Below are 22,288 nucleotides of genomic sequence, written 5' to 3' on the forward strand. Positions count from 1 at the left end.
TGAGCCCAGGAGTTTCAATTGGCTACCAATTCATGCTCTGTGTTATCATACATTTATTTTTGCAGTGCTAGAACTGAATCCAGAACCTTCCTCAACCTGGGTAAACATTCTCATCTGGTTGCACCCCCCAGCTTCTTTGTTACTGTTTGCTTGCATTAGAAAGATGGGGGTCTCTCTTTGCAGAGACTGACCTTGAATTCCTGGGCTCAGGCAAGCCTCCTGTCTCAGCCTGCTAGGACCCGAGGTTCCCCATGTGCAACACCAAAATCAGCTCTCAGCTTCTTTCCTTTGCATCCATGGGAGCCCTGGGCAGCTGAGATGGGAGTCAGAGAGTCTGGTGCCCTGCTCCTGCAGTTCCCTGCACTTAGAAGACTGACCAGGGGGTTCACTTGAGCCAGAGGAGTTCAGGTCAGCCCGGATATCAGAGCAAAACCTGTCCACACAAAAGAGGAAAAGGAGAGAGAGGGAAAAAAAGAAAGGAGTAGCCAGGAGAGGAGAGAGTAGACAAAGGGACGGGAGAGGGAGGAGGGAGAAAAGACAGGGAGAGAGGGTTCCTCTGTGGGTCCCATATCTACCGTTCTTGTTCCCAGAATAGTGTGGGGCAGAGCAGGGAGTGTGGGTTAGGAAGGAGAGTGAGAAGCTGGGACCCAGAGCAAGGTGGAGGGCTGGGCACTGCTCAGGCTGGTCTGAGCAACTGCCTTCTCTGCACAAGGCTTTGGTACCCTTACTTCTTTCCCAAACACCCATCACTGAAGGCAACTGAAGTGATCAAGGAGCATCCCGAGGGTAATTAATATTCCCTACAGGCAGTAGAAGCCTATTGCCATCTCCCCAACCACGAGCGCCCCCTGCCTGCCTTGCTCTGCAGTGCACCACCCTAGTCAGCCAACGAGGGCCGCCCCAAGGGCGTGTCTCAGACACCACAGGTATATAAGAGCAGCAGCTGCAGGTCCAACACACTCCTGAATCCTACAGACTCAAGAAGGAATCATCATGGTGCTCTCTGCGAAGGACAAGACCAACATCAAGACTGCCTGGGGCAAGATTGGCGGCCACGCTGCTGAGTATGGCGCCGAGGCCCTAGAGAGGTGAGACCAGGGCTTCTGCTCTAAGGACCATGGAATCCAAAGCAGACACCGTGCACAGCAGGCAGTCCTTCACTGTGCTTTTCTGTAACCTTAACTCCTCCCCCCACCTTCTTCCCACAGGATGTTCGTGGTATACCCCACCACCAAGACCTACTTCCCTCACTTTGATGTCAGCCACGGCTCTGCCCAGGTCAAGGGCCACGGCAAGAAAGTCGCCGATGCCCTGACCAACGCAGTCGGACACCTGGATGACCTGCCCGGTGCCCTGTCTGCTCTGAGCGACCTGCACGCCCACAAGCTGCGTGTGGACCCTGTCAACTTCAAGGTATGTGCTGGGGCTGAATGGCGCGGCAGTTGAGGGGCTGATGGGAGGTGGAGGACAGCATCTCGGACAAACTGGGAAGGCCTGGGGCCGCTCAAACCAAGGTGACTAGGTGTCTACTCCATGGTCTGAAACGTCCTGTCTCCACAGCTCCTGAGCCACTGCCTGCTGGTGACCCTGGCCAACCACATTCCTGCCGACTTCACCCCCGCAGTGCACGCCTCTCTGGACAAATTCCTTGCCTCTGTGAGCACCGTGCTGACCTCCAAGTACCGTTAAACTGGAGCTTCAGGGCGTCTCCTGCCAGGCTTGCCTTCTGGACAGGCAGTCTCCCCTCCCTTGCACCTGTACCTCTTGGTCTTTGAATAAAGCCTAAGTAGGAAGAAGCCTGTGTGCCTGGGTTGTCTGCATCTGCAAAGGTGCCCCGACTGACATGGGGAATCCTAGGGGAGGTCATATCCCCAGCCTGGGACTCAGGTCCCCTGTGCTGAGGCAGAATGCCAGACTAGAGTAGGGAGGAAAGGGGAGGACAAGTGGAGGGAAGAGGGGTTGAGCAGAGTCTCCTGCCCGGAGTCTCTGGACTTCTTGTTCTGCAGTCCCTGGCTGGGTTACTCTTACCCCTGGGTTTCCCACCAGGTTCAACATATATTTGCTGGAATACTATGTCCTTCCCTATTGCTACCTTTCATTTTACACACACACACACACACACACACACGACCAGAATTTCCAGGACTCCCCAACAAGTGACTGCTCCAGTACCCCTTTTTTTCAGAGTGTTATTGAATTCTCATTCACCCACCCCAGAGACTCCCTTTGAAGACCAGAAACAAGCACAAAACTAAGGTGTGAATGGTGCCACAGAAGACACCAGACAAGTCTGTATGGGTGCCACACCTCATGCCCATTCTTTGGACAGTCATGTCTGAGGACCATCAGAGCTGAAGATCCAGTCTTTGGGACAGGCTTTGCATTCATTTACCTCACTGTGGAATATTCTTCAGCCCTGGACACTACACTAAAGAGTAATTTCTTATACTTATACTATGTGATTGAATAAAAAAAAAAAGTTGAGCAGGGCCTGCAGCAGAGGGGAGAGAGGGAAAAAAGGTTTGAGCAGAAGAAGCCAATGGAGCAAAGACCACACAGCACATGATTTTATGTTTGTAAAATATCAAAGTGAGCAAATCTATAGCGACGGCAAGCACCCTCCTGGTTGGCAGGGGCTTTGGGAAGGGCTGGATAACTAACACTAGGGGGCTGGAGGCTCTGTTTAGGTGAGGAAAAATTCAGGAAATGGGTATAAGGGATGACTGCATAACATTGCAAATTACATAAGATCACTAACTTGTACACATCAAAGATAGCTAAATTACACAGGGCTTTGTGGCACATGCCTGCAATCCCAGAACTTGGGAGGTAGAACATATTCACACACAGACACACAGACCAGGGAGAGATAACTCTTTAGTGTAGTAGTGAGTGAATCACTGTCCCTTGGTATCAGCATTGAGACACAGTATAGGTATCCATAAAGTTATTGTCCCCAGAGGAACTTGTCCTGGGACTAGGCATATATTATTTCTCATCCATCTATTTATTATAACTCTAAGAATAATATATTTTTAAATTTTAATAAATTTAGAATTTATTAAAAGGGATTGTGTTGGGGGGAGGGAGTGTAGAGCCAGGATCTCATTATGTAGCTCTGGCTGGTCTGAAATCTTTATGTAGACCGGGATGGTCTTGAACTCACAGAGATCCCTTTGTCTCTCACTCCTGGGTGCTGGGATTAACCTGTGCCTCTGCCACCACACCCAGTTTAAAGGGCTTTTTAATGTATAGTTGAATTTTTTTAATTTTATTTTATCAGTGTGGGTGTTTCAACTGCACGAATGTGTGCGTACCACTTGCAGACCGTGGAAGACAGAAAAAGGCTTCATAATCACTGGATCTGGAGTTATCAAATCCAGGTCCTCTGGGAAAATAGCCAGTGCTCTCAACTGCTGAGACATCTTTCCAGACTCTTTAAATGTAGATTGAAATATGTGAAATTTAATGAAAAATAAGATAGACCCAAGTAAGGTTAGTGGGTTTCTCGAGGAAGGGATATACCAGGAAGCGTTCCTTTCGCTATGAAATATCCAAAGGACTCAGGAGGCAGGATAAATTGGCAGTGTCAAAATAACACATCAAATCCATTATAATACGACAGTACAAATCAGATACTTTTGTCCATACAGTAAATACTTAAAAATGTGAGGCTTTGGGACTTAAGGGAACAAATGGGCTGTAAATCCAAGATAAGCCCAGTACCTAGGCGAGTTGAAACGCAGCGGCGCCCTCTGGCGGCACCCCGGGTTTCCGGGCGTCTTTGCCCACAGCCGGGAAGACAGGAGCGAGGCCACAGCTCAGTGAAGATGTCTCTGTCCCAGACTGATCGCGCTCTGGTTCTCGCGCTGTGGAAAAAGATGAGCACCAATGTTGGAATCTACACTACCGAGGCCTTGGAGAGGTAAGGACCCACTCGGGCGCCCTCGGGCTCACCTTCCGATGGACGGCGGGGCGACGGCGGGCTCTCTCTACACCTCCCAGCCAGGATGCACTCAACTCAGTCTTCCCACAGGACCTTCATGGCTTTCCCCTCCACCAAAACCTACTTCCCACACTTGGACCTGAGCCCCGGCTCTAGTCAGGTTAAAGCCCATGGCCAAAAGGTAGCCGATGCACTGACTCTCGCTGCCCACCACCTGGACGACCTGCCTGGTTCTCTCTCTGCTCTCAGCGATCTGCATGCTCACAAGTTCCGCGTTGACCCCGCTAACTTTCAGGTAGGTTCTGGGACTGAGCTGCTCTGGTGGTGGTCCCTTCAAGTCTGGGTGTCAGGGAGAGATTAAAAAAAAGGCGGGGCGATTCTTTCTCTAATCCAGTTCTTCAGCCACTGTCTGCTGGTGACTCTTGCCCGACACTATCCTGGAGACTTCAGCCCAAAGATGCACGCCTCCCTAGACAAGTTCCTGGGCCTTGTGACTTTGGCACTGGTCTCCAAATATCGCTGACGATGTATCCTGGGATCCCAAAGCAAGGTTCCAAGAGGCTGGAATTTCAGCTAAGCTGGAGTCATAGACCTCCTGTGAAAGCGGGCAGATCCTTGTATTTTGGTTTGGTTTATTTTTCGTTTTAAGATAGGCTTAATGGTCTCGTGTAACCCAGCCTGGCCTCTCAGATCCATAATATAGACTAGGTTGGTTTTGAACTCCTGATCCTTCTGTTTCCAGTCCCATCTCCAACCTACCCCCATGCCCTATGCCCACCTACCAGTCCATGGATTACAAGGCTTGCCTGCCCTACCACACCCGGCTCCACAGAGACTCTTTTTTGTTGTTGTTGGTATTGGTTTTTTTTTTTTTTTGTTTTTTTTGTTTTGTTTTGTTTTGTTTCGAGACAGGGCTTCTCTGTAGCTTTGGAGCCTGTCCTGGAACTAGCTCTTGTAGACCAGGCTGGACTCAAACTCACAGAGATTCACCTGTTTCTGCCTCCAGAGTGCTGGGATTAAAGGCGTGTGCCACCAGTGCCTGGCGAGACTCTTTTCATTTTAATTTAACCCTTTGTCTGTGTTCTGTGTTGGAGGTGGGAAGAGGGGCCTCCTGCATGCAGAAGTGCTCTAAGCTGTAGAAACTGTAGCTAGCAGAGAAAACATGGGCAGGTAGTGAATGAATTCAATCTTTAGAGCAGGAAATCAGGTTCTGTGAACACACTGCAAAGAGCTGAGTGGTAGCGAGAATACCACCTGCAGCTGGAGGGCCTGTACCTCCACATGTCCCCAGGCATCAGGGGAGCCTTGGGCCATCTCCACTGTGGAGCATCTATGGCCCTGACTTACAAATTCATGCCTCTAGCCTTGGCTGCATCAGTTTCAGAATGGTAACTTTTGGGTCTCAAAAGGGTGACAGGTACAAAGGTCACAGGTCAGCATAACGGACAATGCTGAAAACAACCTTGTTCCCCAGCCATCACCCTCCCCTGGGTGTTGTGGAACAATCCTTTTCTACACCATGACTATGTATCATTGTCATTAATTAATAAAAAGCTAGCATGCTGGTGGCTGGGCAGGAAGTCAGGCTGGAAAGTCAAACTGAGAAAGTAGGGATGAAGGAGGGCAGAGTGAGGAGACACCAGCCAGCTGCCCAGAAAGCAAGACATGCTAGAGGACAAGTAAAGCCACCAGCCACGTGACAATACTTAGATTAGTAGAGACAGGTTATTCTAAATGTAAGAGTTGGCTAGTAACAACCCGAGCTATTGGCCGAGCATTTACAAGTAATATTAGTATTTGTGTGGCAATTTGGAAACAGTGGCCAGGGCAGAGACTGGCAGTCAGGACAGAAAAACTGTGCCCTCTACCTTGGCTTCTGGTCTGTGTCTAGACTCTGCTCACGGCCAAGTCTTAGTGCAAGGCTAGATCCATACATGGAGGTCACAGCTATAGACGCTGCTCAATGAATGTGTGCGGGGATGTCCAGGACACTGGGCACTGTGCCAGAGAAAATCACAGTCATGAACTCCTGCCTGCTCAGGCCAGCCATGCCCAGGGTATGTGGGTATGTCAGGAGTTCAGGTATCAGGGAGGCTGTGGTTAAAGCATTCTGTGCCAGACTCAACTGCTTGGGATGAGGTGATTGCAACACTGATCCCAAGAGAGTAGGGCAGCTTGTTGTGTGAAAGAGGTTAGGCTGGCCTCAGCACCGAGTATTTCTGGGAAATCCAAAGCACAGTATCTTTCCTTCTTGGTGCATCTCTTGAGCTGAAGGTCCCTGCGCTGACCCAGCTGAATGTTCCCATTTTCTGACACTAAGTCTCAAGTGTGGTTTTTCCAGGGACATATACAGAGTATCCATAGGAACTGGAATGGCACCAAGACTCCCCCGATGATGGACACCCACCCAGTTTAGTGAATGAAATACAGTTAACAACGCCCTGACCTCCACAGTTAGACTCCTGGATGACTTGCCTGGTGCCCTGTCTACTCTGAGACCTGCAGGCCCACAAGCTGCGTGTACAACCTGAGAATTTCAAAGTATTTGCTGTGGTCTGATGGTGGCGGCAGTGGGAGGTGTTCAGGGTTAAGGAGCAGGATCTAGGACCAGCAGGGAAGACGTGTAGCCCCTTGAGCCCAGAGCAGTGAATACAGTGGTTTCAAAAAGTTCAGCCCAGTGACTAAAACTTCCTGTCCCTGCAGCTGCTCCTGAGCCACTGCCTGCTGGTGACCCTGGCTTGCCACATTCAGCCTGAGTTCACTCCTGTGATTCAGGCATCTCTAGACAAATTCCTTGCCTCTGTGAGCACAGTGCTGCCCTCCAAGTACTGTTAAACCAAGTACTAATAAACTGGAGTCTCCTGGTTGTCCAGGCTGTCCTCCCTCCCTGGCATCCCTACTTCTTGGTCTTTGAATAAAGTCTCCATAAGAAGCCAGTGTGACTGGGTTGTCTGCACCTGCACGGGTGTCAGGACTTGTGCTGGTGTAAGGAAGCCTTCAGAACCTAAGCAGTGGTTTTCAGCCTTTCTAATGTGACTCTTTAATACAATTTTGCACATTGTGGTGACATGAAATTATTTTGTTGCTACTCCGTAACTGTAATTTTGCTACTGTTGTGAATTGTAATTATCTGATATACAGGGCATCTAATATATGATCCCCAAGGGAGTCACAACCCACAGCAATGCCTCTAGGGTTTAGAATGGGGGGTGGGTGGCACATCCCTAGCCTGGGACTTGTGCTGAGGCACAAGGTCAGACAAGACGGAACAGAAAGATGTTGAAGTGTAGAGGTCAAGCAGAAACTTCTGCCCAGAATTTCTGGACAACCTTGTGTCCTGACTGGGTTGACTTTTATCATGGGTTTCCCAGCGGGGTACAACATGCATTTGCTGGAATACAATGTCTTTCATGGTATGTTACCTTTCATACCATGCAGACACATATACACAGGAAATGGCCCAGCTCAGCACCCACCTAAGTGTAAGCTAGTGAGAGAGCTGGAAGGCATAACCAAGTGCTCCCCTAGACACACACTCACCTTGCAGAGCAGAGCGTTGGCATCAATACATCCCCAGTTCTCTTATAAAACCCTGGGTTGAGACGGACCTCTGTGATTTCAAGGGTTGTATAGTGAGGCTGTCTCAAAAGAAAAAGACAAAAACAAATGCTGGGTAGGAATGAACCCAGCCAGGAACCACAAAGTCAGGGGTTATTAGGAATTCTGGACAGAAATAGCAGTCTGTGTCTTTCCCCCTAGGCCCATGAAACATTTTTGGAAAATAGTCATGGCAGAGCATCAGTGACAATCCCAGCTGTAGCACACTGTAAGCATTAGAAAGTGAGTGGATGTTAGATTGGTTTCTCAATGCTGTGACAAAAGACCTCACAAGAGCAACTGAGAGAAGCAGTTTTATTTTGGTTCACAGTAGAAGGGTACAGTCCTTGTGTGGTGGGGAAGTCACGGTTGCAGGAACTTAAGGCAGCTGGTCACACTGCATCTGCAGTCAGGAAGCAGAGATGACGGTTGGTGCTCAGCTCACTCTTTTCCTCCTTTTTATTCAGTCTAGGACCCCAGAGTATAGGGTAATGCAGCCTACACCTGGGTGGGTCTTCTCACTAAAACCTCTGGAAACACCTTCACAGACACATTCACAGGGTGATTCTAAAACCCACCAAGTTGATATTAACCATCAGAGTGAGTAAAAACATGTAGCTCACACTCAGAATGGAATTTTTTTTTACCCATAAAACTAACGAGATTACATCAAGCCGCTGAGTTTTGCAGACACCTTGAGCAGAAGCCAACACACCAAAGGCCATACAGTGCATGAGTCCAAGTTTGTGAAATATCCAAATGAGCAAACTATAGGGACAGAAAACAGGTTCCAGATTGCCAGGGGCTTCAGGAAGGAGCTGAATAGTTTTAGGAGTGGGCTGGAGTTTCTGTCTGGATGAAAACATTCTACAACTTGCTAACAGTGATGATGACTAATACTGTGGATACATAAACATCACTGACATACACATCAGAAATGGCTAAGATGATGGTTTGTTATACAAAGCTTTGTTGCATTTTGCTGTCACCTTTGGAACACATCACGGGCATTCGCTGTTCTGAAAGGAATATGTGCTAGGAGTCAAGACATCCAACAGCTGTCCACTGAATTATCTGAGAAGCAATTGCTTTCATTTCAGCAGTAAGCAGACCCTAGGAAGTGTGTTTACGACTCAGGAGGACACTGACAAGGATAAAACACACACTAAAATTCAGTGTATTCTAATAATGCATGCCAAGTAGGAAAAAATCTAAGGCTTGGGAGCCCAGGGAAACATAAAGCTCCCAGGTCATAGCTAATTCTGGAATCCAGAGCTCATATATCCCAGGACCAAACTACAGAATAAAGCTCACAACCAATGGAGGACTGACCCTGCTGTTGCTTGAGGGTCCCTATCAAGGTAAACAAGTATTGCTGAACTAGAGATGTGTCCTCTAATGGGGCATATCTTGCATCTCCTCTCTCTCATGTCTTCTGAGTTCAAAGGGCCTACCCTTCCAGTACATGGGTCAAAAGTCACAGATTCCCAAGTTAGTATGATAAAGGTCCAGCCTTTTTACCCATTAAAATGACCATGGGACATTAGGAGATTCAAGAGGCCTCTAACCTGTCACGTCTAGGGTTATTCGTCCAAATATTGAGACCAGATTTGGCTATTCTGGGCAAACTCTTGCAGCTTTTATCCCTCAGAGACTAACAGTATCACAGTTTCTCTAACTGCAGCAGCAGTCTTGGTCAGACACTCTCTAGGAATGCTTCATTTTCATACTCCTGACTTTTTCTCAGATACATATGAGTTGGGCCTAATTCATTGACAGGCCACCTAGGACAGAAATTGGATCCCCAGTCCAAGTGCTGATCATGTAGTCAAGGGGACCAGGGGCTACTAAACCCTGTTTTCATCTGATTTCAGAGAGAAGATAATGCCTTCTTTCTGCCTAAGAATCAATCATAGTCATCACAGAAACCTGATTTTAACCTGCTGTCCTATTTGCTATGTCCCAGACACAGGAATATGTCCTGCACATCCATGTCCTTCAGTTCTTACTCGACATAAGGCAAACTATGTCCTGTATGAGCAAGAAAAAAAAAATTGTAAAGTCATCCCCCAAAGCACATGCATGACACACATTATATGACATGGGAAAAACACAGTGTGGATTTGAGAAGCATTAGAATCACCAGCCAAAGACAGGACTGCCCTGTCCAATACACTGGTATCACCCATGCACCAAGAACCTGGAAAGAATAACAGGATCCAAGAAGGACATATATCCTCTTTCTGAGCTGGACGTCCACCTCCTCTCCTATGCCCTGGCCTGTGTATTGGTTGTTGGGCTTCACAAAGGGCCAGGATGAAAACTACTGGTTCTTCAAGTTCTTGGGCCTGGAACCTAATCAACAGATAGTAGATCCCGTAACTTTTTGCACAATGAACTGAGCCACCCCACAAACACACACAACAAATCTCTGGTCATCTGTCCTAGTTCCCTTTCTCCATGAAAATTCCAATTAAGAAAACAAAACATCAGGAGACAGAGGTAGGCAGATCTTTGAGTTTGAGGCCAGCTGGTTCTGTAAAATAGGTTCCAGGATAGCCACATAAACCCCGTCTAGAAAAACAAACAAAACACACAAACAAAAAACCCAACAACAATCACAAAACAAAACAAAGCATCCAGATGTGTTGGCAGTCAACTGTGCCAGATATTTGGGAACAGAAACAGGAATATCTTGAGCCCTGAAGTTCAATAGCCTGGTTAGCAGGGCAAGATTGTTCCCCACACACAACCCACAAAAAACAAAAACCTTTCAAACTTGCTACAATGTCCTTGGTAAGAAAGGTCTCCCTTGGGGCTGGGGAGATGGCTTAGAGGTTAAGGACACTGCCTGTTCCTCCAGAGGCAGTTTACAACTGTCTGTAACCCTAGTTCCAGGGAATCTGATACCTTCACACCAATTCACATAAAGTTTAAAAAAAAAAAAATTAGGTCTCCCTAAGAGACTGAAGCAAACAGCCTTTCTGCAACTCTAGGGACCCTGACCACCCAAAGGATTCTACTTATGCAGGGGGTCTGCCTACTGAACCCCAGTAGCTGCAGTCCACATGAGCCCAGGAATTATCTTCTGTGGGTACCAAAGGTCAGGGCACAGAAATGTTTTTAGCAACTTTACACCCTGATAAAACAAAACAGTTGTTTCTCCACATACAAATTTATATCTAGACAGAAAAGGATCCAAACCAGACATGCTGATGTTGGCTCTGAGGAGAACTGTCTAGGTAAGCTCCCAAAGAGTCCAGGAAGCAAAATATTCCTAGTATGAGTCCACAGCTAGTCAAAATGTTCACCTGGGACCAGGTACAGGTCTTACTCAAGGAAGACAGCAGAGCAGAGCTAAACTGATTCCCACCTGAAAGCCAAGGGGCTAGAGATGAAACCTAAATGGCACCTGTGCATAGCACTGAGCCCCAGTGGGTCCTTCAGGGATATTCCACCCTACCTTCTTTCGTATGGAGACAGTTGACAAGAGAAAGTCTGTTTCACACATCAGCATAGCAAGTACCCACACACATCCTCTGTAAAATAGAACCCAGGGCAGCACCAGGAGCCACACTATAAGATCTCAAGATCCTATGTGTGACCATCAAACCAACAGTTCAAGACAGCACCTAAACTTTTATAAGCATGGCATGGAGAGGGGAGGCTTTTATGTTTAACACAACGAACTAAAGCTCCTTCTGAAAACAAACTCTAAATCCCCCAACTCCCCAAAGAAGGGAAGGGAAGAAGCTCCTATTCAGACATCCTTTCTATTTGGGTTTCACTTTGGTCTTAAGGAATTGGTCCTCTGTGAACAACATATGCTCAAGGGTTAACAATAAGTCTACCCTGAGAATAAACCACCCAAGATACCTGACCTAAGCTGCAAGCCTTTCCCAAGGACCTCCTGAGTGGCAGTCAGGGGCCACCTATGCCTTTTTTCCATCTTAGTGGAACTGCTCCCCTAAGCTACGGTTGCAATAGCTATAGTTCTCCCTAAGGAAATGAGTGTGCAGTATGGTCACCCCCTCACAACTAGAGCCTGCTCTGTGGTCTGCATTGAGTAGCTGAGATGCAGAATGTGAGCCAGCAGGGAAGTCACAAATATCTGGCTCAGTTAAGTGTTTTGGAGAGCCCTGGCATACAAGATGCCAAAAGTTAAAGGGGTCAGACATTTGGACAGTTTTCTAAGGTAATGGCAGCACCAGCCTTTATCTCCACAGGTGCAGGGTCCTAGAGAAGTGCCTCTAGAGTAGAGGACAGCACACACCCCAACACAGCTGTCATGAGGCAGCCACCAAATTTATTTGTTCCTATACAACATAACCCCAAACACAGGAGCAGCTCTGAACAACTCTAGAAACTCACAGCTAGGGCCAAACAATAGAAATTTTAACTACAAAAGATGAGTTGTATCCAGTAAATATAAAGGGTAATTTAGGCTGTGCTGAACGTTTGTCAGACTATTTACAGTGCCAGAGCCAGGTTCAGATCTCGCCAGCCTCCTTCTCCTCCGACCTCCGCGATGCAGTCTTGCCATTGGAGCTCTCCAACCTCCAGTCAGTGGGCCCTCGCTCACTCCGCCCGTACTCCCAGGATTCCTCTCTCAATGAGCGCTCCCTGGAGAACCTGGGAAAGTGGAACCAGAGGCTCAGCAGAGGATGCCATCTCCTTCTGGCTGGCTGCACAGGAACCATTAAGGTAGACCCTCAGTCCTAGACTACGGAAGACCATTTCCCTTCCATGCTCAGGCGCCTTTTTATGGGGACTGGAGGGCGGGGATGTCTCAAGACAGGGTTTCTCTGTGTAGCCGCGGCTGTCCTGGAATTCATTCTATAGACCAGGCCTTAAACTCAAGAGATCCACCTGCCCTTGCTTCCACTGCTGCCTGGCCTCAAGTGCTCAGGTGTCTCTTAACATACCAGAAGACAGACAACCAAGCCTGACTCCATCTGTTATCTGTTACAGATAATAATTTAAAAAAAAAAATTAAGGTAACCCTTTGAGTTGGGGATAGTGGCTTATACCTGTAATCCTCACACTTAAGAACATAAGACAGCAGTGATTTAAGTCGAGACCAGCCTGTGCTAGAGAGTGAGATTTGGTCTTAAAAGTAACTGATAAAAAGTAACATTTGAAAAGTTTAAGGGGGTGGAGCAACAGGTCAGGATATGATGCTCTTGTGGAGAATCCATCTGTCGGGCATCAGAATCACCAGTAACTCCAGGTCTAGAGGATTCAAGACAAGTTTTGTCCTCCACAGTAAGAACACACACGCAGGCACACTCACATAAACACACACAATATACACTTACACTAACATTTATGACATAACACACTAACATACACACAATAAAAATAAATCTTTAAAAATAAATAAATAAAAGGAAAGACTTTAATAAGGAAAGTTTTCGGTGTAACAGAAACAAAGCAAATGGGAATACAATAAAGTTATGCATGTGGAATATGACGCAGTATGTAAAGACAATGGAAAAGAGTAGAATGGAAAACCACGTAAGTCAAGCATGGTGGTATACACATTTCATTTCAGCACTTGGGAGGCTGAAGCAGGAGGATCTTGAGTTCAAGCCAATCTAGGTTACAAAGTGAGGGCCGGTCTCAAAACAAAACAAAATTACAAGAGAGGTAAGTAAGCAGAACCTTTTTAAGACAAAAACCTTAGCTGCTCTTTACCAAGTTAAAGTACAAAAAGCCCAGCCAAGTGCAGTGCTACCCAGAGGGCCATGAGAGCTCAATAGCCTTACACTATTCCAAGCACTAGGTGACGCTATCTATCCCTCTGGGTACCAACACAGGGTGCTAGTCACCCAGAGCCTGCCTTCTCATAACCCCAACCTTGTCCCTACCAGACGTAGTGGCCAAAAGGCCAGCATGACAGACCCCAGCAGACTTGGGAACACAAAGAGAAAAGGCTTGTTCCTGGCTGCAGCTACTGAGGAAGTCAGAGTAGTTACTTGTATTTTGTACTCCGGTCCCTGGAAGCCCGGCGGTGACCCCGGCTGTGGCTCCGGGAACGACTGCGATGGCGCCGGTGTCTATCTCGGGACCTGGAACGGGAAAACTTTCGTCGCTCTCGGGAGGTAGATCTAGATCGCCTCCGTCGCCGATCCCGAGATCGTGACCTGGAAAATCCAGATGATTTTGAGAGCCAGACATCACTGGGGTCAACTCTTCAAAGATCTACCTCCATTTCTCTCCTCTTAGCATCTTTTGGCTTTTAAGCTTTCCTGGGATTTCTCTTTCTTCCCATAAATGTACAATTTTGGACTAAAGAGTACCCTGAATTAGTCTGATGGCAAAACCTTTCCCCTAAATAACATCTCTAAAGAGTACAGTACTTGGCCAGACATGGTGGTGCATGCCTATTCCAGCACTTGGGAGACAAAGACAAGTACACAGGTCTCTAAAATTGAGGCCAGACTAGTCAACAAAGTCAGGAACACACAGAGAAAACATGTCTCAAAAAACCAAAACACAGGACACTCCTTGGTCCTTGGGCCTTAGCAGAAGCTCCAGGCCCCTCTTCCCTCGTGGTGGTGGTGGTGGTGGTGGGATGTGAGTTTCTATTGTGCTAAACCCTAAGCAATGCTCTTCACAAACCAGTCTTGCCTACCTAAGTTGTGAAGCTCTAAACATTAGTTATTAAATGTTTCTGCATAAAAAGGTATTCAACTTGAGAATCCTGTGATAGATCTGAAAACCTACCTTCTGCGATCGCGAGTTCTTGATCCAGACCTAAACCGGAAAATAAAAAACATCATTAATCCCACCACCCAGGTCTACACAAAGCCAGTCAGGCTTTGTGTAGGCCAGTCAAAGCAACATAGTAAGATCCCATCAAAACAAAAAAAAGTGTCCTTCAAGAAACATAGTTACTGCTGGCTCTGATATCTTCTCTCAACTCAAATTAGATCCAACACATCTATCTGAGTACCTGAGACGTCAGGTACCTCAATCCAAATATAGCCAAATTCTACCCCTATTCCTCATTCCATCCTCCCTGTCCAAGGTAAGGGACAATTACAGATTAGAAACCAAGAGGTCAATTGAGCATGATACTGGGTGCACACCTTTGATCTCAGCACAGAGAGGGAGAGACAGGCAGATGCCTGAGTCTAAAGAATAAGTTTTATGACAGCCAGGGATATACAGGAAACAAAAGGGGGAGGGGCAAAACAAAAAGAAAAGAGACCATGAGACCAGCTGCATTCCTTCTCCCCACATGACCCCAAGTCCAATCAGTTCTACAAGAAACACCTTAGCCCAGATCACACCACCCACACTCTTCCAGCCTTGAAACTCAGAACCTCACGGAGCAGGGGGAGGCTTTTGCTCAACACCTTAATACCCTGCTTCTCAAGCGGGAACATATTCCAACTATACGTCTTATAGGAAAGTCTGTCCTGTGGCCCCATGTGACCAAATCAAAAAATTAAGGGGGGGGGCACACAAAGCCTCCATTCCTTCAGTTCAAAGCTGGCGATTTTCCCACAGCAATGCACTGCCATGAGACTACAGCTTAGCAGTAGATCCATTTTTGCCTTCCCTATTTGCTGAAGGTTCTATGCCCAGCTGTCAGAGCTGGCTCTGTGGGGTCCAAGGATGGTTGGGCAATGGTGGGTGACTCACACCTTTAATCCTAGTACCCAGAAGGCAGAAGCAAGTGGATCTCTGTGAGTTTGAGGACAGCCTGGTCTACAGAGGTAGTTCCAGGACAGCCAAGTCAACACAAAAACTCTATCTTGGGGTGGGGGTGGGGGGAGTAACTCTCAATAGTTTCTCCCTCCCTTATTTAAATTAATGTCATACCTCACTAGACTGAATATGTTATAGATTTAATAATTTTTCTTTTAAAGGACACCCCAGAGCCAGGTTAATGGCATACACCCTAATCTCAGCTATTAGAAGGCAGACGCAGGCACATCTCTGAAAATTCTAGGTCAGCCTGGATTACATGGTAAGACCCTATGTGGTATCCCCAAAGGGAGTGGCACTATTAAGAAGAAGTATGGCCTTGTTGGAAGAAGTATGTCACTGTGTGTGTAGGAGGGGACCAGGGGTGGTGGCTTTGAGGTCTCCTATGCTCAACACACTGCCCAGAGTCTCAGACTTTTTATTGCATGTGGGTCAAGACAGAAGAACCCTCAACTCCTTTGCCAAAACCATGTCTGCCTGCATGCTGCCTTACTTCCCACCACAATGACAAACTGATTAAACCTCTAAAGTGCAAGTGAGCCACCACAATCAAATATTTTCCTTTGTAAGAGTTAATGTGGTCACGGTATCTCTTCACAGCAATAGAAACACTAAGATACCCTATCTCTAAATAAACAACAACAAAAAAACCACACAAAAGTAAGTAACTGCCAATTCTTTGTATGGTAAACACTGACTATTCCAGGTCACAACATGGCAAACAGCAGTTTCCTAAGGCTGGTCCACACTTACCTCCTGCTCAGCCGCTCCTCTCGCTCTCTCTCCTCCCTTCTCCTCAAGCGATCCTGATTTCTCTTTTCCTGCTTTTCAGCCACAGTTTTCTAAATAAATGAAAAATAGGGGAAAAAAGGGAAAAGCAACAACTTTAAGAAACAATATATTTATTTTTAAAACTAACAGAAGCCGGGCAGTGGTGGCACACACACTTAATCTCAGCACTCAGGAGACAGAGGCAGGTGAATCTCTGTGAGTTCTAGGTTAGCCTGGTCTACAAGAGCTAGTTTCAGGATAGCTAGGGCTGTTACAGAGACACTCTGTCTCAAAAAAACCCAAAAAACCCTAGTAGAACAAATGAAAAAAAAATTAAATCATTTTATACATTTGGTGACAAATTACAAAGGAGAGGAGGGGGCTGAACTTTTAATAAGTCACAGGGAATTGATCACAATGCTTCAAACCAAACCATCAAGTTAGTTGTTTATCCTACAGCCTCTCTACAAGCATTGTAGTAAAAAAAGAAACATGAGTCAGACCACATAAACCCTGCTTCTGGGAGTGGAACTCTAGGTAGCCAGAAGCAACTCACTTCTGATGTGGTAAGTGCATCAGCACAATTGCATATTCAATTCATCAGGCTCGATCCTAAATGTAACAGAAGCCAGAAGGCTCTGATATACTTTACCATCAAATCAGCATCAACTCAAGCCAGCTGAAAAGGGCTAAGAACCCTTATAACCTATCACCAACACTAACAAATCCTGTAATACACCATCTGGGCTGTAAATGTAAGTGGATGAAAACACAGTCCTGAAAGGGGGAGTAAGTCATACCCCCTGACACGAAAATCCACCAGTCTTCCCTGCTTAGAGCCAGGGATAGCACAGAAAATCTCTATGCTCAGTGAGAAAAGCAAATATCCTCTAGATGAGAGGACACAGCAAGGCCCAGGCAAACTGTCCTGTCCATCACTACACTTCTACACCTCCAACTCGGGTCATCCTTCATCTGAGCTAGGCGTACAGGATATCAGCTCAAAGTTCCTTTTCACACCTTCCTAAAGCAGGTATGGCTGAGAATAGACCCCTAGATGTGGCATCACTTCCTTCCCCACACCTACAATTCACCTCACATGACCAGCATATCAAACTCATACTGGCAAAGATGTAAAGTAAAATTAAAATTAAAATGCTACTGGGAAAGACTGAAACAAATGTTTTTGTTAAGGCAATGTTTCAACAGATGGATCTTAAACTGCCCAGTTAGCTGAAGATAATCTTAAAATTCCGATCTTCCGCTAGGCAGTGGTGGCAGACACTTTTAATTCCAGCAGATCTATGTGAGTTCAAGGCCAGTTTAATCTACAGACCAAGTTCCAGGACAGCAAAGGCTACACAGAGGAACCCTGCCTAAAATAAACAAACAAAACCCAAAGAAACAAAAACTCCAGAAACATGTTTAAATCCAACAAAGAATTCCTGGTTAATGATGCATACATAAATGATCTTTCTATTTGACTGGGGTTTTATTGTTTGGTTGGTTGCTTCTTTATTTCTATACAGGGCCTCACTTTGTAGTTCTTGCTGGCTTGGAACTCACAATGTAGACCAGGCTGGCTTTGTTCTTACAAAGATCTACCTCTTTGTATCAAAGAGGAAGGTCTATCTCTTCCTCTACCTTCTAAGTACTGTGATTAAAGGAGTAGGTCACCATGCCCAGCTAAATGCCCCATTTTAACATCAGAACATGTTAGGGTTATCATAACCAGCAGTATGTGAGAGTATATTTAAACTTGCATTTCCTATGGAATGCTTTAAATATATGAATTAATGGAAGCAGTTACATTTGCATTGGAGGACAGTCAGAGCCGTTACAGAGCAATCCTGTCTCCCCCCCTCAAACAAACAAACAAAAAAACCCCACAAGATTCCAAAGGGTTTTCCAGAAAGAATGTAATCAACATACCCTCAACTGATCAAGCTTCTCTCGGATCTGAATGAACCCCAAGTGTAACTTGCCCCCGAAGTGGTCTGCTAGACGACGGTCATTGTCATGGAGACCAAGATAAGCTGAACAAACCTCACAGACACGAAGCTTTTGCTGCTGAAAACTGGATGCAGGCATAGAATTTCTATATTCTTCCTATGGTTAGATAGATAAGACAGACAGACAAACAAATAAATAAAATATAAAAGATGACGCGGAGGCATTTCAAAACTGTCACCATGTAGACCCCAGAATGGAAAAACCTGAAATTCGTAGATCCGCGTAGAGTAGTAGGCAAAAAAAAAACAAAAAAACAAAAACAAAAAAAAAAAACACCCTGAAATATAGGCAACATTTTACCACATGTTGAAAACTAGATTGCTCAGCTTTAGGTATACTAAGAACTTCAATTTCATTGTTTATTTTAAAAGAATTAACAATTAGTAGCAGGCGGTTTTCTGAGTTCCAGGAAAGCTTGTTACATAGAGCCTGTCTCAAAAAATTAAAATAAAAAACAAAAAGCAAAGCCACCACTATAGAAGGATTTAATGTGAAAACTCAGAAAGAACTTAGGAAACTACTAATATATGTTCTATGTAGATTAAAAAAATGAAGCCTGTAGCAATAAACTGAGTAAAATCTTCTCTTAGTTACTATCACTAACTTTAGTTAGGGTTATTATTGCTAATAATAATAAGAAATAATAAGAAACAAGTTTATTTTTATTTGGCTTACACTTCCACACCATAATCTTTCACAGAACTCATCAACTGATGTCATTCCCCAACTTGTCCTAAGAGACCATAGACTATAGACCCCCTTTAGGGCTGGAAATATGACTCAGTGGTTAAGAGCACTGGCTGCTCTTCCAGAGGATCCAGGTTCAATTCCCAGCACCCATATGACAGCTCACAACTGTCTGGAACTCCGGTTTCAGGGGACCCAACAACACCCTCACACAGATATACATGCAGGCAATACAAAACAACAACAAAAACAATATGCAGAGTGCGTCCTCTCTAGCCTAGGGAGTACTTGTCATCAGAAGGTACCTCCAACTACACACTCTCGGAGCTAATGTAGAAGGTACAGTCCAAGCACTGGTTTCAGTCTTTTAGGGTAATTCTACCTAGACATCTCAGCTGTGTTATGAATCTCTTTTGTCTTTTAAGCTAAGCAATTACATAAGCTTAGACCCAACACAATAATGTCACCACCAAATAGAGGTGGGGTAAGTGTTCACTGGGAGTATGAGGCATTAGATCGGAACTAGCCTGTTCTGCCTATCCAACCTTTGCTGCAAACTTTAATTTGCAAACTTTTGGAGAACCACAAAAAAGCATAATCCTGATGGTCTCAACCTTCTCTCCCCGTTGCTCGGTTCAATAAGCATTGCTCTAACACCCAACAAAACCCTCACACTATACAGGTCAGCTATATGAACCAGAGGCACAATAATACCTAAAAGTTAAGCAGGCACCAGCCATGCACAAATACACCATTTTCTCATCTCCTTGCCACCCCTGGACTTTCTGTTTTTATTAAAGGTCTAAGCTATAGCTTTGTAGGCTATCCCCAACCTACCTATAGACCATCCCAAAGTCAGCTCTCTCAGATTTCATCTCTCTTATGAATCTATCTTCATCAGTATCAATGGGAGGAGAGCCTAGAAAGATCGTTCAGAAGTCAAAAGCACTTGTTGCTCTTCCAGAGGATCCAGATTTGATTCCTAGCACCAACCCAACACCTCACAACTGTCTGCAATTCCAGTTCTAGGGGATCTGACATCGTCTTCTATCCTCCATGGAACAGTATACACACACACATATACTAAAAGTAAACTATGAGCTTTGGAGTGACAATGTCTAAATTTTAGTACACTGATGGCAATAACCATACCACTCTGGTGGGGGGCTTCTGATAATGGGAGAGCTGTAGAGGATAATTTGGAAATTTCTGTCCCTACCTGTGAACTTTTTACTAGTCAGTTACACAGATTATTATGTAGAATAAAAAGAACGTAGACATGGTTTAACAGTCCAAATGTTCAACATTACCAAATTACCATCACTTACTTCCCTATCATCACATTTCTTGTTGAAGCCCAGATTGGCCTCAAACTCACTATGTAGTCAAGACCGGTTTTGAATCCCTCATCCTCTTGTCTGTGTTCTGTGTGTTATCCATATCCCATATCCTGGCTCTACTCTCCAGGTGTGAAGAACTGAGATTATATATGTATTTTCCATGCCTGAATTATTATACATATTATAACTGGGAGGCTCAGGTAGAGGGACTACTTTAAATTACAGACCAGTCTTGGTTACACAATGAGTTCAGGGTCAGCCAGGACTATAAAATAAGAGAGCATGTTTAAAAAACAAAACAAAAGCTGGTGGTGGTGTCACACACCTTTAATACCAGCACTCAGGAGGCAGAGGCAGAAGCAGGAGGCTCCCTGTGAGTTCAAGATCAGCCGGGTCTACATAGCTAGTTCCAGAACAGCCAGGGCCACACGGAGAAACCCTGTCTCAAAAACCCAAAAAGCAAAAAACAAACAAAAAAAGCTGGGCGCCTTTAATCCCAGCACTCAGAGTCAGGTGGATCTTTGTGAGTTCGAGGCCAGCCTGGTCTACAAAGTGAGTTCCAAGACAGCCAGGTGTGTTACCCAGAGAAACCTTATTTTGGGAGGGGAGGATTGCTGCTGTTCTAGAGAACCTGGGTTTGGGTCCCAGCACTCACACACGGCAGTTAACAAATATGGGTAATCCAGTTTCAGAGGAATCAATCCCCCTCTTTTGGTCTCCATGGGTACCAGACATGAATGCAAGTACAAAGCGTACACATATGTAAGTAAAACACTGGCGCGCACACACACACACACACACACAAATAAATAAATAAATAAATAAATAAATAAAAAATAAATGTTGAGAGAGCAAGAGCAAAAGCTGAGTGCCAAGCATGGTGATGCATGCCTTTAATTCCAGCACCTGGGAAGGAGAAGCAAGAAAATCTTTTTAAGTTCAAGGATAGTCTGCATACCAAGTTCCAGGATAACCAAGGTTCCATGTCTCAAAACTAACCAACAACCAACCTCTGCTTCTTTTTTCTTTGCACGAACTTTCTCCACTTCCATAAGGATCTTCTGAGATTCATCCACATTTCCTTCAGCTCCTAGCTGCTCTGCTTTAGCAAGGAGTTTTCCTATTTCTTCATTCAACTCATGTACTTTTTCTGCCTAAGGACAGAAAATCAGATAAAAACACCAAACATCAATACCTTGAGTTACAAAGAAAACAAGTATTTCTCTTCTTCTTGCTGTATGCCTGGCCTATTCCTCTGAAAATAAAAGACTACCTTAAGGTCCAGACTCAGTAACACACTTAGAGACTAAAAACTCAGTGGCAATGTAACTGGTAGCCACTTCCAACTTTTGGATGGAAGTTTGGGAGTGGGGATGCCAGTTCAAGATCACCTATAGTCAGTCAGTTCAAGGTCAGCCTAAACCACAAAAGACCACTTCAAAACAAAACTATGACATCCTTACTATCATTACACCAGACTCTAAGAAAACCCATTCGCTCCACTGCATGCTGTTTTTGTTTTTGCAATGGAGCACATGCTGTTCACTTTAGAACTGACATGTTAGTTGAGCCCTGGTGGCACACACCTTTAATCACAGCAATCAGAAGGCAGAGGCAGGTGGATCTCCGTGAGTTTGAGGCTAGCCTGGTCTATCTACAGAGCTAATTCCAGGACAGGACAGGCTCCAAAGCTACACAGAGAAACATTGCCTCAAAACAAAACAAAACAAAAGGCCTCCTCCCCCAAAACATGTTGGTCATTTTCTGTGTCTCTTTACTTCCTCTGGGAAAGAGTAGTAAAATTCAAGGTTTAACATACAAACGTAGGCTGCAAGCAAAATATCTAATTACTAGGATTTGCCAGCACACTAGCCTTTTAAGGTTTTTTTCAAGCCAGGGTTTCTCTGTGTAGCCTTGGCTGTCCTTAAACTCACTCTGTAGACCAGGCTGGCTTCAAACTCATAAAGACCTGCCTCTGCCTCCTGAGTGCTGGCAATAAGGGCATGCGCCACACCGCCACATCTTCTTATTCTTCTTTTTTTTGATTTAATAGCTTTATTTTTCCAAATGTACAGCTGATTGAACCTGTTCATGCATCTTCACCAGCAGCTGGGATAAACTGAAGGCATTTTCATATCCATTTCTAGGTTAAGAAGTAATATGCATAGTAAATTAGTACTGGCTCACATCTTCTTTTAATTAGCAGCTGTGATGC

The 22,288-nt window shown here is 45.4% G+C and overlaps 3 protein-coding genes and 1 long non-coding RNA gene across 7 annotated transcripts in view; 2 read left to right on the top strand and 2 right to left on the bottom strand.

Moving 5' to 3' along the window:
- The first annotated feature begins 929 nt into the window (after window positions 1–929).
- Window positions 930–1,796, top strand: Hba1 (hemoglobin subunit alpha 1). Its single transcript, XM_048436068.3, has 3 exons — window positions 930–1,088; window positions 1,209–1,413; window positions 1,561–1,796. The coding sequence occupies exons 1-3, from the start codon at window positions 994–996 to the stop codon at window positions 1,687–1,689; spliced, it is 429 nt and encodes a 142-aa protein (XP_048292025.3). The 5' UTR covers window positions 930–993; the 3' UTR covers window positions 1,690–1,796.
- A 1,649-nt stretch (window positions 1,797–3,445) lies between these two features.
- LOC148121024 (uncharacterized) lies at window positions 3,446–4,102 on the bottom strand. The gene is made up of 2 exons (XR_015738903.1): window positions 3,958–4,102; window positions 3,446–3,869 (listed from the first exon to the last, which is right to left on the bottom strand). It is a non-coding gene; the product is annotated as an uncharacterized LOC148121024 (long non-coding RNA).
- On the top strand, window positions 3,767–4,981 carry Hbq1 (hemoglobin subunit theta 1). Its single transcript, XM_087910724.1, has 3 exons — window positions 3,767–3,925; window positions 4,037–4,241; window positions 4,341–4,981. Exons 1-3 carry the CDS (start codon window positions 3,831–3,833, stop codon window positions 4,467–4,469), a joined length of 429 nt encoding a protein of 142 aa, XP_087766850.1. The 5' UTR covers window positions 3,767–3,830; the 3' UTR covers window positions 4,470–4,981.
- A 2,863-nt stretch (window positions 4,982–7,844) lies between these two features.
- Window positions 7,845–22,288, bottom strand: part of Luc7l (LUC7 like) — a 29,034-nt gene continuing 14,590 nt past the window's right edge. For 3 of the 4 annotated variants that reach the window (XM_048436071.3, XM_048436073.3, XM_087910725.1), the window contains 6 exons: window positions 21,084–21,227; window positions 17,966–18,142; window positions 16,016–16,104; window positions 14,273–14,302; window positions 13,522–13,689; window positions 11,830–12,175 (listed from right to left, as the gene is read on the bottom strand). In XM_048436071.3, coding sequence (XP_048292028.2) covers window positions 12,034–12,175; window positions 13,522–13,689; window positions 14,273–14,302; window positions 16,016–16,104; window positions 17,966–18,142; window positions 21,084–21,227 — 750 coding nt within the window. In that variant the 3' untranslated portion in view covers window positions 11,830–12,033. Of the gene's footprint in view, window positions 7,947–11,829; window positions 12,176–13,521; window positions 13,690–14,272; window positions 14,303–16,015; window positions 16,105–17,965; window positions 18,143–21,083; window positions 21,228–22,288 lie in introns of those variants that run through there. The other variant, XM_085694825.2, reaches the window with a different exon arrangement.

Source organism: Myodes glareolus, chromosome 9 (genome assembly GCF_982192425.1).
Source record: "Myodes glareolus chromosome 9, mMyoGla1.1, whole genome shotgun sequence".
NCBI classification, from domain to species: domain Eukaryota; kingdom Metazoa; phylum Chordata; class Mammalia; order Rodentia; family Cricetidae; genus Myodes; species Myodes glareolus.

Coding starts and splice junctions, on each gene's coding strand:
- Hba1 (XM_048436068.3), top strand. CDS start 994: ATGGTGCTCTCTGCGAAGGACAAGACCAACATCAAGACTGCCTGGGGC. Junction 1,089..1,208: donor GGCGCCGAGGCCCTAGAGAG/GTGAGACCAGGG, acceptor TTCTTCCCACAG/GATGTTCGTGGTATACCCCA. Junction 1,414..1,560: donor TGGACCCTGTCAACTTCAAG/GTATGTGCTGGG, acceptor CTGTCTCCACAG/CTCCTGAGCCACTGCCTGCT.
- Hbq1 (XM_087910724.1), top strand. CDS start 3,831: ATGTCTCTGTCCCAGACTGATCGCGCTCTGGTTCTCGCGCTGTGGAAA. Junction 3,926..4,036: donor ACTACCGAGGCCTTGGAGAG/GTAAGGACCCAC, acceptor GTCTTCCCACAG/GACCTTCATGGCTTTCCCCT. Junction 4,242..4,340: donor TTGACCCCGCTAACTTTCAG/GTAGGTTCTGGG, acceptor TCTCTAATCCAG/TTCTTCAGCCACTGTCTGCT.